Source organism: Mandrillus leucophaeus, unplaced genomic scaffold (genome assembly GCF_000951045.1).
Source record: "Mandrillus leucophaeus isolate KB7577 unplaced genomic scaffold, Mleu.le_1.0 Scaffold21, whole genome shotgun sequence".
Classification (NCBI taxonomy): Eukaryota; Metazoa; Chordata; class Mammalia; order Primates; family Cercopithecidae; genus Mandrillus; species Mandrillus leucophaeus.
Genome location: NW_012102143.1, coordinates 433,211 through 448,005, shown reverse-complemented (window position 1 = coordinate 448,005; position 14,795 = coordinate 433,211). Strand labels below are relative to the sequence as shown.

Sequence of the window (14,795 nt, the reverse complement as noted above, 5' to 3'; positions counted from 1 at the left end):
AAAGATTTAAAATCGACACCCTAACATCACAATTAAACGAACTAGAGAAGCAAGCGCAGACTAATTCAAAACTTAGCAGAAGACAAGAAATAACTAAGATCAGAGCAGAACTGAAGGAGATAGAGACATGAAAAACCATTCGAAAAAATCGATGAGTCCAGGAGCTGGTTTTTTGAAAACATTAACAAAATAGACCACAAGACAGAATAATAAAGAAGAAAAGAGAGAAGAATCAAATAAACACAATAAACAAATGATAAAGGGGAGATCACCACTGATCCCACTGAAATACAAACTAACATCAGAGAATACTATAAACACCTCTACACAAATAAACTAGAAAATCTAGAAGAAATGGATAAATTCCTGAACACATACACCCTCCCAAGACTAAACCAGGAAGAAGTCAAATCCCTGAATAGACCAATAACAAGTTCTGAAATTGAGCCAGTAATTAATAGCCTATCAACCAAAAAAAGTCCAGGACCAGATGGATTCACAGCCGAATTCTACCAGAGGTACAAAGAGGAGCGGTACCATTCCTTCTGAAAGTATTCTAAACAATAGAAAAAGAGAGACTCCTCCCTAACTCATTTTATGAGGCCAGCATCATCCTGATACCAAAACCTGGCAGAGACACAACAAAAAAAGAAAATTTCAGGCCAACATCCCTGATGAACATCAATGCAAAAATCCTCAATAAAACACTAGCAAACCGAATCCAGCAGCACATCAAAAAGCTTATCCACCACGATAAGTTGGCTTCATCCCTGGGATGCCAGCCTGGTTCAATATACGCAAATCAATAAACGTAATCCATCACATAAACAGAACTAATGACAAAAACCACATGATTATCTCAATAGATGCAGAAAAGGCCTTCGACAAAATTCAACACCGCTTCATGCTAAAAACACTCAATAAACTAGGTATTGGAACATATCTCAAAATAGTAAGAGCTATTTATGACAAACCCACAGCCAATATCATACTGAATGGGCAAAAACTGGAAGCATTTACTTTGAAAACCGGCACAAGACAAGGATGCCCTCCTCTCTCACCACTCCTATTCAACACAGTATTGGAAGTTCTGGCCAGGGCAATCAGGCAAGTGAAAGAAATAAAGGGTATTCAAACAGGAAGAGAGGAAGTCAAAATATCTCTGTTTGCAGATGACATGATTGTATATTTAGAAAACCCCATCGTCTCAGCCCAAAATCTCCTTAAGTTGATAAGCAACTTCAGCAAAGTCTCAGGATACAAAATTAATGTGCAAAAATCACAAGCATTCTTATACACCAATAATAGAGCACCAAATCATGAGCAAACTCCCGTTCACAACTGCTACAAAGAGAATAAAGTAGCTAGGAATACAACTTACAAGGGATCTGAAGGACCTCTTCAAGGAGAACTACAAATGACTGCTCAAGGAAAGAGAGGACACAAATGGAAAAATATTCCATGCTCATGGATAGGAAGAATCAATATCGTGAAAATGGTCATACTGCCCAAAGTAATTTACAGATTCAATGCTATTCCCATCAAGCTACCAATGACTTTCTCCACAGAATTAGAAAAAAACTATTTTAAATTTCATATGGAACCAAAAAAGAGCCTGTATAGCCAAGATAATCCTAAGAAAAAAGAACAAAGCTGGAGGCACCATGCTACCTGACTTCAAGCCATACTACAAGCCTACAGTAATGAAAACAGCATGCTACTGGTACCAAAACAGATATATAGACCAATGGGACAGAATACATGTCTCAGAAATAACATCACACATCTACAACCATCTGGTCTTTGACAAACCTGACAAAAACAAGCAATGGGGAAAGGATTCCCTATTTAATAAGTGGTGCTGGGAAAACCGGCTAGCCATATGTAGAAAACTAAAACTGGACCCCTTCCTTACACCTTATACAAAAATTAACTCAAGATGAAGTAAAGGTTTATATATAAGACCTAAACCCATAAAAATTCTAAAAGAAAACCTAGGCAATACCATTCAGGACATAGGTATGGGCAACGACTTTATGACTAAAACACGAAAAGCAATTGCAACAAAAGCTAAAATTCACAAATGGGATTTAATTAAACTAAAGAGCTTCTGCACAGCAAAAGAAACTATCATCAAAGTGAACAGGCAACCTACAGAATGGGAGAAAAATTTTGCAATCTATCCATCTGACAAAGGGCTAATATCCAGAATCTACAAGGAATTTAAATTTACAAGAAAAAAAAATCAAAAAGTGGGCGAAGGATATGAACAGATACTTTTCAAAAGAAGACATTTATGTGGCCAACAGACATATAAAAAAAGCTCATCATCACTGGTCATTAGAGAAATGCAACCATCTCACACCAGTTAGAATGGCAATCACTAAAAAGTCAGGAAACGACTAATGCTGGAGAGGATACGGAGAAATAGAAATGCTTTTACACTGTTGGTGGGAGTATAAATTAGTTCAACCATCTGGAAGACAGTGTGGTGATTCCTCAAGGATCTAGAACTAGAAATACCATTTGACCCAGCAATCCCACTATGGGGTATATACCCAAAGGATTATAAATCATTGCACTATAAAGATACATGCGCACATATGTTTATTGCAGCACTATTCATAATAGCAAAGACTTGGAACCAACCCAAATGCCTATCAATGTTAGGTTGGATAAAGAAAATGTGGCACATATACACATGGAATACTATGCAGCCATAAAAAAGAATGAGCTCATGTCCTTTGCAGGGGCATGGATGAAGCTGGAAACCATCATTCTCAGCAAACTAACACAGGAACAGAAAACCAAACACCACATGTTCTCACTCATAAGTGGGAGTCGAACAATGAGAACATATGGGCACAGTGAGGGGAACATCACACACAAGGGGGCCTTTTGGGGGGTGGGGGCAAGGGGAGGGATAGCATTAGGAGAAATACCTAATGTAGATGATGGGTTAATGGGTGCATCAAACCATCATGGCACATGTATACCTATGTAACAAACCTGCTCATTCTGCACATGTATCTCAGAACTTGAGTATAATTTTAAAAAAAGAAAGAAAAAAAAAACCTGCACTTCACAGCATTAATTAAAATTACACTTAAATTTGTATAAATGTGATCAGTATCTGTCTTTTCCTACCTGCAGTCCCCATTAAACTATAAGCTCCATGAGGGCAAGAACTATGTCAGTCCCAATCATGACTGAATTCCCTACACCCTATGAATACCTGGCATATAGCTATAATTCAATTACTTCAGTTGTATCAGATTAAAAATAATGTATTCCTCAACAAAGCTCTGAGATAAAATGGTGCTCCTCACATCACATTTTTTTTTTTTTTTTTTTTTTTTTTTTTTTTTTTTTTTTGGAGACAGAGTCTAGCTCCATCGCCCAGGCTGGAGTACAGTGGTGCACATCACATCTTTTCTGGAAAAGCTAATAAGAACATTTCTTGAGTTCCTGCCATTCTAAGATTTTTAGGTACTATTCTAAAATTTTTACATGTATTCTCATTTAATTCTCATGACAAACCTATGAAGTAGGTACCATGATTATTCCCATTTTACAGATGAGACCTTTGAAGCAGAAAGGTTGTACAATTCGCTCAAAGTTATAGAGATGAATGGCAGAGATGAGATTCAAATCTAAGTAGCCTAGCCTAAAAGCCCATACTTTTAATCACTACTCTATAACACATCTTATTGAAGAACACCAAATTCTCGAGTACCAACGAATGTAGCCAAATAAAACAAATGATATGAAGACAAATTCAGACTTAGATATACAAGTCTCCAATCCTACATGACAATTCAAAGACAGTCACCACAAATCATTCCAATGTCTGATCTTTACTTTTATTTAAAACAGCCATCAACACTAAAACCGTATCTTCCTTTCCAATTAACAGACATAGATGGAGACTGAAACCCAAAATATTCTCATATTAAAAACATTTTCTTCTGCCACTAAATCCCTGATTCATAAAAACACAGACAAACTATTTTTATCTGCCAATCACCCAATCACCAAACTGGGCCAACAGAACTCCATATGTATTGCCTGGGTTTTCCACTGGAGGCAGCAGAAATGCGTGGGGACTGCCACCGTCTCCATGGCTTTGTCTTTCTAGTTCTCCCTGCATAGGATGTAGGAAGATAATACATACCAAGTTTGAATGGGCCCTCAGTATTTATTCAAAAGAATACCAAAAACCAGTGCAAGGCACGTGACAGGGAGGATGGATCACTAGAGAGGGAGCAGGGCGAACAACTCAGATGATTCACAATCTGCCCAGCAGATGCTTCTAAGTTCCAAGCATTCAGTAGCATGCTTCCAAGATCACACCCAATCTTACCACAGCGCCTGAGGGGTCTGTGACTCCTCCAGTTTATGATGCCTTGTTGGTGCACCATGGAATGTGAAAGGTCCTAAGAAATCTATAATTAGAAAGGGAAAATTTAACTCACCTTCCACTGCTCCTCGGGAAGTAGTTTCACGACCACCAGATCCCCATTTAAGGCTCTATTACGAGCAACAACCCCATCAATAAAAATGTCTCGATCACCATCCTAGGTTGGAAAAAGAAATAAGACAATAGTGAGCTTAAAAACACATAAAGCAAAAAACAGATTGCATGCTTTCATAACTGAAATAGAAAACAGCAAGTTATTCTTAGGCTATCCTTTTTTGTATTAAATAAAGCATGTTGATACCTTTTTAATACTAAATGAATTTTTAACATATCAAGGAAGTATAAAAATAGAAGGTATGCAAAAGAACAGAAGAGGAACAACATATAATCTCCCGCAAGAAAACAAACTGAGGGCAGGAGCAGCAATGGTTCTAAGATTTGGGCTCTCTAGGAGGAAACCAGCAAATTCATAATGCCCCCCAAGAAAGTGGCAGAGAGAGTAAGTTGTGGTTGTTTTTATGGAGACCTAAGCAGAGGGCAAAGAAGAGAAAGAAAGAGATGTAATATGAGGTTCATCACATGATCTTCACACTCTACCGACTGTGCCGACTTAGGACCACTGTGAACTCCAGACAATGAACACAAGGTACAGACACTTTCATCCTCACTCACTCAGAAACAAACCACTTTAAATAATGTGGCTCCCCAGTGAACTCCCCAAGTGTCAACTTCTTGGCTTAAATAGGTGCCAGAGTCTTCTTAGTAATCCAAATTACTTTGTAATTTTAAATAAACAAAATAGCTAAGGAAATGCAGGCCTTCTGCAGCAGTCAGGGTTCCTGAGAAAATGAAATATTTTCAAAATGTTTCACCAACAAACATGTACTCTTATCCTTCTATTCTCTACAAGTTTATATGATGTGCTCTTTTTCAGAGAATAAGAAAGAAGTAAAATACTTTTTCTTACAGGAGATGACAGCAAAAGGGTCTGGAAAACCATCACTCAAATTTTTCTAATAGGGACACCTGACATAGATAAGATTTAACATAACACTCAATGGACTGAAGGTGATTACTATGAAACTTTAGTTAAAGTTAAAATTAATATCCCAAAATCACCAAATCAAAAAGGCGGGGGGGGGTGTAGATTTTAGTCACTCAGCATTTTTTACAGTTTCCACTTACAAACCATTAGAGATCTTCTAGAACAGTTTTTCTGCTCAATTTCCAGTTTAGCTATGGGCTGACAGCTGTGGCCTGCACACTCTGCCAAAACCGACCCCACCCTAGTCCCCGAGGAAAAGCTACTGTGTTAGCCACAAAACATGACTGTAGTTGACCTCTTGACAAGCTTCTCAGAGAGATCTGGAAGAGACAGCCAGTAAACAGAGAGTGAACAACTGAAATATGGCACATCACCATCTATTGCTGCCTTTTGCAATTCAAAAAGCAATAGGATCTCTCAGACCTCCTTGGAATGAAAAGTGGGCTGTTTGGAGGTCACCCTAACCCATACTCATGTGTCAAACATATGCAATGAAATGCCTCTATTATAAGCAGCTACAACTACCCTTTGGCAGCGCAGAGATTTCAGATTGATGGGATGACAGTACCATCACCTTACAATCCCAGGAAACTAAGGAAAGCAGGGCTCAGCTGAACCTCAGACAACACAAAAATCTATAGCTACTGCATCACTACTCAGTTCTTCCTTGATTCATTCAGAAGACTGATCTGTCGCTGAATCTCTTATTTTAAAGATACTAAGCTTGGGAACTGCTCAATAGTAAAAGTTCAAGTCATCTCTTTTAACCACTTTTTAAGGCCAAATATTTCAGCTCTTTGTTTGAACGCCAGAAGTCTTGTTCTACCCATCAGAAAGAATAATAGGTAATAGAAAAAAAAAGAAAGAAAAATAGATAATGAACATCCCTGGAGGAAAAATAAAGGAACTGGGAGAAGGGCATGGGTAGTCAGACTAAAGACTTAGGGGACTGTAGGAAGGAAGACAACACAAGTATGCCACGATGGTCATAGCATCCTTCATTGATGAAACAGTCCCCTTTGGACCAAAAATAAATTCCATCGCTGTACAAAGGGTGCCTCCTATGACAAGATGCATTAAAAAGTTAGAGAGCTTCTTAGATTTACATAATTCAGAATAGAAACTGTGCTTTTTAAAAATGACAGGTTTTTCCATCTGATCAATTTTCTCCTCTTTATCCTATCCCCAAATATAAAAGGCCTGTCAATAATATCATTTTATCTTGGTTTGCTTGAAAGTCACGACTTTACTCACATTCTGTATTTCATTTTTATTGAGAACCTCACAAAACTAGCAAGTACACGTAAGTTACTCATCTCGTATAGTTTAGATGTGTCATGAATTGAAAACCAACTTTCTGTCAGTAGAAATTATAATGAACCTAAGTCAAGTTCCCCCAGAACAAAGTATTATTTTATACCTGATGATTAATTCACTGTTCTTCACCTGTTGACCCAGGGAGATATTTTAGTATAGCAAATGACATTGTGTAAATTCACAACCACTTTTAGAGTCAGTAAGAGCAAACCTAAATAATTTAATCAAATCTCTATTTTTGTCTCTCTAAAAACTTTAGAATGTGAGGAACATTCGACAACATTTAGTCCATCCCCTCATTTTACAAATGAGGAAGCCACTGTATGTCCTACTGTCAGAGCAAAAGCCTCATCTTCTGTCATATTCATTCCTGCCTTTATGCTCCTAGCTTAAGCCAGTAACAGTTAGGCCCTGGTTCTGACATTCTACTTCTCAGTCTATCTGTGGGCATTTTTCATCCCATATATTTTATATTTGTCATAAAATGAAAATCAACTTTCTATCAGTAGAAGTTATAATGAACCTAAGTCAAGTTTCCAGTTAATACAAGTTCATATTTGACATGGATATGAGCTATGTATACTCAGAAATCTAGACCACAGTTGGTTGTGGGCTTTATATATGAGTAATCTGTTGCCTCTATTATTGCCCTTTTCAATTGCTTTCTATAATGCTTCTGAAAACTGAAACCCACAAAGCAAGACTGTAGGACTGTTCCCGTGTCCAAAACCAGAGTGTCTACAATCACTTGCAACGGGCCTTGATTGGCAGCTCTTATGATCTATTCTTAATTACCGAGAGGTGAATTGTTTTTCTCTCTCTGAGACACTATCACTACTCAAGCGGGAGCCAAATAAAAGAATAAAAGAAGCATAGAAATAAGCCAATCCTAATATCGCAACTGTCTAAAAATTTCTAAATATGACATAGCAAGAATACAATTTTAAGTAGGAGAGCAACTATGAGCTTTTAAAACATCACCACCTTTTGCTTTTGCTTCTTAGCTTTAACAAGCCAGGTTAAACCATGGAGATACATCATTTGCAGATGTAAATTACATGAATTTAGCTTGCAGGAACCATAGCAACTCTGCTCTGGCTCTGCCCCAGCCACACCCCTTCCCATCAGACAAGGAGTTCACAGGGCCAAATGGATGTGCTTCCCTAAAATAAGCAGCCCCAAGCCTACCTCCAGGACATATACAGGCACTCCCCCATCACCGGAGGCACCCCCTCAACATGGCGGCTGGCTAAAGAACAGGTATTTCTAATGGGTATGGACATAGCTTAGATATGTGGGACAGGATGCCCACGTTTGTGCATGAAAGGGCCCTCACTGAATGCAAGGGAGTCACAAGGGGACAGGCAGCTAGCACCGAGAAGGGAAGAGGGGCAAGCTAGAGGTGGAGACATGCTTCAGCATGGAGCTGCAAGAAATCTGAGAATTCTACATTTGAACTCAGGTATATGAAGGTGTATTTGGCAAGGAATATATAGAATAATATATTTTACTTGATGGTGGGTGTGAGGTCTAACTTATCAATATTTGATTTAAGGTATGTGTGCCTTCTTTTCTACTTCTGTCCTAGGTCCCACACTTGCTAGGAGCCAGCCCAATAGGGATTTAACTTAGGGAAATCCTATACCGTGTATTCAGGCAAGAGAGGGAGCAGCAAAATTTTCAGAATGCTGTAGTTCCCCTTATCATTGCCATCAACAAGAACAAACTTAAGCATGCACAAGAGACAAGAGGTCTGAGTCTACCCAGTTCCCAGCTGCCTCTTAAGATGAACTAACTACATCGAGTGATATTTTCATGCTTAAAAATCTGTGTCTTTCATACATGAGTGCTCCTAATACAATCAAGTTCCTTCAACTGGTATATTCTTGAAGAAACAGTTATGCTTTCTTTATGGGAAAAAAACATTGGTTATGCAGGGCATACTGAGAGATGGTTTATCCGCCTCCAACATAGCACCTTCCTAAGAGATTTTCATGGGTAGTTTTTATGATTCCTGGATGTAAATTTAACCTTATGAGCAAACTCTGGAAACTAATACATATGTAAACTGCACTTCCAGTATATGCGAGAACTGCTCTTGCAGCCAAGTTACCACCTCAAAGCTGACCCTCAATTCTACAACCCAATTTTACAACTCAAGTTCCAGGGTCAAGACATATGTCATTTTCTCTCACGGGAACAGAATATGACGGAGAAAGAGTAATGTGAATGCCAGTGATACCTTTTATCTGATTCAATGGGTAAGACTTGAACTTGGATGCAATGCGAGTCCCTGGATTTCAAAGGCAGGGGAAAAGGACTAAACTGAGCTTGACAGTAGGTCATAAGGTTATTGTAACAATAACAGTAATATCACTTGAGCATATAAAATCTGAAATGTTCCAAAATATAAAACTTTTGGGCACTGACCTGACACTCAAAGAAAATGCTCACTGGAGCATTTTGGATTTCAGTGTAAGTATGTAATGTAAATATTCCAAAATTAAAAAAAAAAATTCCAAATCCAAAATACTTCTGGTCCCAAGTGTTTCAAATAAGGGGTGCTCAATCTGTAATAACAACATTTATAAAGTACATGACTGAACCTATATTCTCACTAAACTTACTGTCATTTAAAATAATAAAATATGTTAATTAAAATATATGTATTCCATTTCGTCATCTATAAGCATAAGTTTGGTCTCTTTCACTGTGAAAAATCTATGATTCTATAGCTATTCTATTTATGGTATCCTGGAAAAGTTAGGTCAGGAATTTAAGAATATTGCTCTCCTAGTTTTGCTCAATCAAACCTTCTCTAGAGAACTGCTGCTAACTATATGTCAGTATGAACTTGATTTAAGTGGAAAGAGCCTCTTAAAATGAGTCATAAATGTAAGAAAGGATCTGAAGGACCCAACGGTAAAGAGCCTTGTATGAAGCTCTATCACCTGCACGAAAGTGAAGTGAGAAACTCTGACCCCCCACAAAAAAAAGCATTACACATTATTTTTGGACAAATGTTCAGATTAGCTCATGCAATAGATCCATAGTAGATAGCATATTTGTTTAGGAAAGATTAACTTAAATCAGTGGAAAAAATCATAAATCCTTTTAAGCCATAAACCAAGGGCGTTCAATTACACAAACTGGTGGGTAGTCTGCCTGGGTCCAGCTGCTCTTTGCAGCCTTGTAACAAATGCCATCCCTTTCATTTGGCATGCGATTTTAAGACTGGCAGAAGGGGTTGTTAACCAAAAGAAAATTTTGTTTATTTAAATTTGAAACAAATCTTTGCCCATCCTCAATTTTGCTTCACTACTCTGCTTTTTAGTTAGAATATATGATTTCAGTTTCAGAGCACATCTAAAAAATGAAATGTGACATTAAGTTTATTATAAATTTATTGAACTTACCGGGGAAGGAATGAAGGCTTCATGAAACTTCTTTGGATTAATTCTCAATACACCCTTTAAAACAAAAAATAAAGCTTGTGAAAATCTAGCTATATATTTATGATTTTTCCATATGTATGTTATTCTCCAATAAAAAGTTTTAAAATTAAACAGTTCAATTGAGAAAACAAGTTAGATGTATAAGAACTGTTCATTAAATGCAGGAAACACAATTTATGTTGATATCTGAAATAGAGGGTTCCATCAAAAACAGAAAGCTTAGACTGGCACCTTGGTGTGAACAAGCAAAGGTAAGGAACAAGACAGCCTGGCATAGAGTGGGAAAGTGGCAACTATTAGACTTTTAGGTGCCCCTATATGCTAGTCTTCAAATTTAAACCTTGACTTTACAAACCAGATTACCTGGGGATTGTGTCTCACTATATAAAGGCCTTTTTTTTTTTCTCCCAGTTCCAAGACCTTTCTACAATTGCTTGTTTCTGTGACAATTTTCAAAGTGATACAGGTTGATTTCCAACCTAGATACTGAGCCTTAAGAAACTGGATGCATTATTTTTCACTCTGGCCCCTCTGCAGAGCTGAATGAGTCAATAATTCAAAATGGCCATAACCAGCTCTTAATGCAAACTGGAATCCTGGCTCCAACAGCCAGGCCACCCAGTCTGCCTTCAACTTCATGTTATTCCAGCACCAAATCAGGGTCTGCTTCTATTTACACACAGGGGTGCAGGTGGGGGCCTCTTCAATAGCAGTTCAGTATTTCAGGCTCTTGCAGGAAGCTGTAACGCTCCCCAGGTTCCAGCTGTAGTCTCAGGACACTGGAACACATGGATGGAAGCAGTTATTTTTCTAACAGCCAAACTCAAAGGATATCTCGAGAAAGTGTTTTAAATAACATTTCCCCCTAAAACGTTTAAAGACTCAAAGATACATAATTAACAAAACAGGCAAGGGCATAAAATAAAGCAGAAAATAATTTCCTTCTATGCTGTACCATGTTTAAATTACAAATGTAATTCAAATAGACTACTCAAATACACACTCAAATAGACTACTACAAATGATCATTCAGTCCTTAATTCAACAATTAATTATTGAGTACTGACTATATTCAAGACCCTGAGACACACTGATGGGGAAGATAATGATTAAGCTCAGTCCCTATTTTAAATGAAAACATAAACCAGAGGTACAGCTTACTTTCATAGCGAGGGCACCAGAAGAGGCTTCAGAGATGGTGTCTGACCTAGTCCTTTACAGAAGAGCAAAATTTGCAAATAAATCAGATGAGAAGTATAGTAGAGGACACTGTGTTAGCAAAAGTGGTTAAGAGGGCACTCACTAACTCTTCTCCATTGTGCAAGAACTCTGCCTAGCACAGAAGAGGGAGGGACCAGGAGATAAGGTTGGCAAAGCTCCCCAAGGCCAGTCCCTTGTTAAGAGTGTCACAGTAAATCCACTTCTAGACAGCTGTTTCTTGTTGAGGGAAGGAGGGAAAAAACTTACATTTATCCTAAATATTCATCCACTCACTCAACAAATATTTCCTAACAAATAGCATGGCAGGCACCATGTCAAGTGATGGGGTAAAAGGGAGACTAACAACAGGCAGTCTCTACCGTCACACAGCTGACAGTCTCATGAGGGGAAGAGACTCCAAACAAACGAAAGTCAGTTCATTGAAATTAAATGTTTAACAATTTCATTTGCTGATTCCAGATGCTTTTCTCTGGCCTAAGTTTTTTTTTCAATTCCTATTCTTCTATCATCCCTTGTAGCTCAGTGAATGGTTAGCAAATGAAGAAGTATGGAGATGAGAGTGCCTCTAGCTTTGAAAATGTCTTTAATTGCACGGCACTCAGACAGGTTAGGCTGGGCCCAGGGAAAAGAGACAGGTTGCTCAAGGCTGCATCCAGGCTCTATTCAAAAGAAAAGGTATTAAAAAGGCCTTGAAGATTTTACCCTTGATTCTCTATCCCAAACTTCCCAATATATACAAAAGGACACAAGGAAGAAGAGAAACCTTGTTCCACAATAGCATTTGTAAATTTGACTGAAGCATAACTCTGAAGAACTGGACCTCAGAAACACAGCCCTTGAGAGAATGCAGATCACACTAAGAAAGCAGAAACTCCCCAGAGCTCCGCAGCAGACCAGAGTTGTTCCTATAGCCTGAGAGAAGCAGCTGACAGTAAAGTCTGTCAAAAACAAATGGTCTTTTAACCAAAGGATACTTCCCACAGATGTCTTGTCTTACTCACCTACAAAAGTCCAAGGCTTTCTTTTTTTTTGAGACGGAGTCTCGCTGTCTCCCAGGCTGGAGTGCAGTGGCCGGATCTCAGCTCACTGCAAGCTCCGCCTCCTGGGTTCACGCCATTCTCCTGCCTCAGCCTCCCGAGTAGCTGGGACTACAGGCGCCCACCACCACACCCGGCTAATTTTTTGTATTTTTAGTAGAGACGGGATTTCACCATGTTAGTCAGGATGGTCTCAATCTCCTGACCTCATGATCCGCCCACCTTGGCCTCCCAAAGTGCTGGGATTACAGGTGTGAGCCACCGTGCCCGGCTGGCTTTCATTTCTATAGCCATCCCCTAATCTGACCCAATTGCCCATCTCCCATCTTCTTCCTAAAGCACTTCCCTAGGCCTGGAACTTGATCAGTGAGAATCCCATAGCCTCCATCTCTTCTCCGGATGCTCCTGATTCTTCCCCTTAATCGAAACCTGGCTGTTCCCTGATGTTATTGCTTCCCTGAGTGCTCTCAAAGGGTGTCTATTTTATCTCTCATAACCCATATATCTCAGGGACCAGGTGAGGAAGGGCTCTTTGCTTTCCCATCATGGCTTTAAAAGTATTTTTTCCTCCAATCTCTTTCAAAAATCCCAGATCCTTTGCAGTTCATATCATTAGCACCTCCTTGGTGCTGTCATCCTCAAACTTACAGGTGGGTCAAAGCTCCAATTCACTAACATTTTGACTAGCAGCTCACTGCCTTCCTCTCTATCCTTACTCTCATATATATTTTTGGGACTTCACATCCATGTTGAAGACCAAGCAACCCCAGCCTGTCACTCTAACTACCATTTGCTCTTCTACCCCACCTACTCTCTCCCATGTTCACAGCCTGGATCCCGTCAGCACTACTAATGACATCACTTAAAAAAAAAAATTCAAATATCACACTTTCCGATGGCAGTCTTTTGTCTACTTATGGTAAAAACCCCATTTCAACAACTCTTCAATTTCACTAAGATCTCCAACCCAAAGCTGTGACCACGTGTCACCATTCATTGTCCTCCCACTGTTTACTCCCTTCTCTAGCAACCTAATTGCCATGGCCTGTCATTATCACTTAACCTTGCAAATCCTAAACAAACCTCTTACTCTGATACTCAACCAGCAAAAGACCTTGAAGATTTTACCCTTGATTCTCTACTCTCAACTAACCCCAGCTAACTGCTTTCTCACTTCCTGTACCCAAGGAGCTAAACAGTACCATAGAAAAACACCACACAACTGGGCTAAATCAGTCTAACTGGCAATCACAAACATACTGTATTTGGCTTGAGAGTCCTTAAAACTGAGGAATTTCACACATATAAAATACATAGTTCCAGATATTCTTGAAAAATCATAAGATCTAACAGCTTTGGACAGGGTTCTCCAAATGACAGCAACCACTTAACCTGAATAACAGACACTCCTCTTATAGTAATAAAAACAAAACTCAAGTGCCACTTATGCAGGTATATGACGTGCCACACACTCTTGGAAGAGCTTTATATCGATCAGCTAATTTAACCCTCACAACAACCCTATGAGGTAGATACTATTATCCTTGTTTTTACAGAGGAGGAAACTGAGGCACTGAGAGGTTAAAAAAAATGCCTGCTTTCACATCACATTCAAGGTCAGACAGTCTGGTTCCAGAGTCCATGCTCTCCACTACCGTGAACAGCCTCTCTCTCTGTTTGCCACACTCACCACCAGGGCCTCTTCACTCATGTATGCCAGCTGTCCCTCTTACCCAAAAACTCATTCCAACCCTTGCTTTTCTCCGTCTTGGTTAATGGCAACACCAGCCAGCCGCTCAATTCGAAAACTCAGCAAGCGTCAGGGATGCCTCCCTCTGCCTCATCTTCCATATCTCACCCACCAGCATGTCATATCAGTTCTAGCCCCACATCCATCTTCACTGCCACCTTCTTGTTCCCATCTCCATGTTTTCTGACCTGGTTTACTTTGATAGCTTCCTGAGTGGCCTCTCAGCTTCCACTCTAGTCTATTCATCTCACAATTCCCAAAGAGATATGTTCAAAGCATGAAACAGATTATTTTCTTCTCCTGCTTAACAGCCTTCAGTGACTTCCTGCTGCTCTTTAAACAAAATCCAATTTTCCAGCATAGCCTAGAGACCCTACATGACTTGGCTGATGCCTAACTCTCCACTTGTCCCATCATATAACTCCCTTTGCTCACAATGTTCCAACAGGCTTCCTTCTCATTTCTCAGAACCACCAAGCCTTCCTCTGCTTGCTGCTGTTCTACTAGCTGAGCTTTCCACCTACGTTCTTCTCCTAATTCTTCAATTGGC

General features: G+C 39.2%; 1 protein-coding gene across 1 annotated transcript in view; it reads right to left on the bottom strand.

Moving 5' to 3' along the window:
* Window positions 1-14,795, bottom strand: part of DIS3L2 (DIS3 like 3'-5' exoribonuclease 2) — a 389,257-nt gene that overhangs the window by 304,204 nt on the left and 70,258 nt on the right. The window contains exons 4-5 of the mRNA XM_011980219.1: window positions 10,199-10,252; window positions 4,476-4,577 (exon numbers count right to left, since the gene is read on the bottom strand). Of these exons, the coding sequence (XP_011835609.1) occupies window positions 4,476-4,577; window positions 10,199-10,252 (156 nt within the window). The remainder of the gene's footprint in view (window positions 1-4,475; window positions 4,578-10,198; window positions 10,253-14,795) is intronic.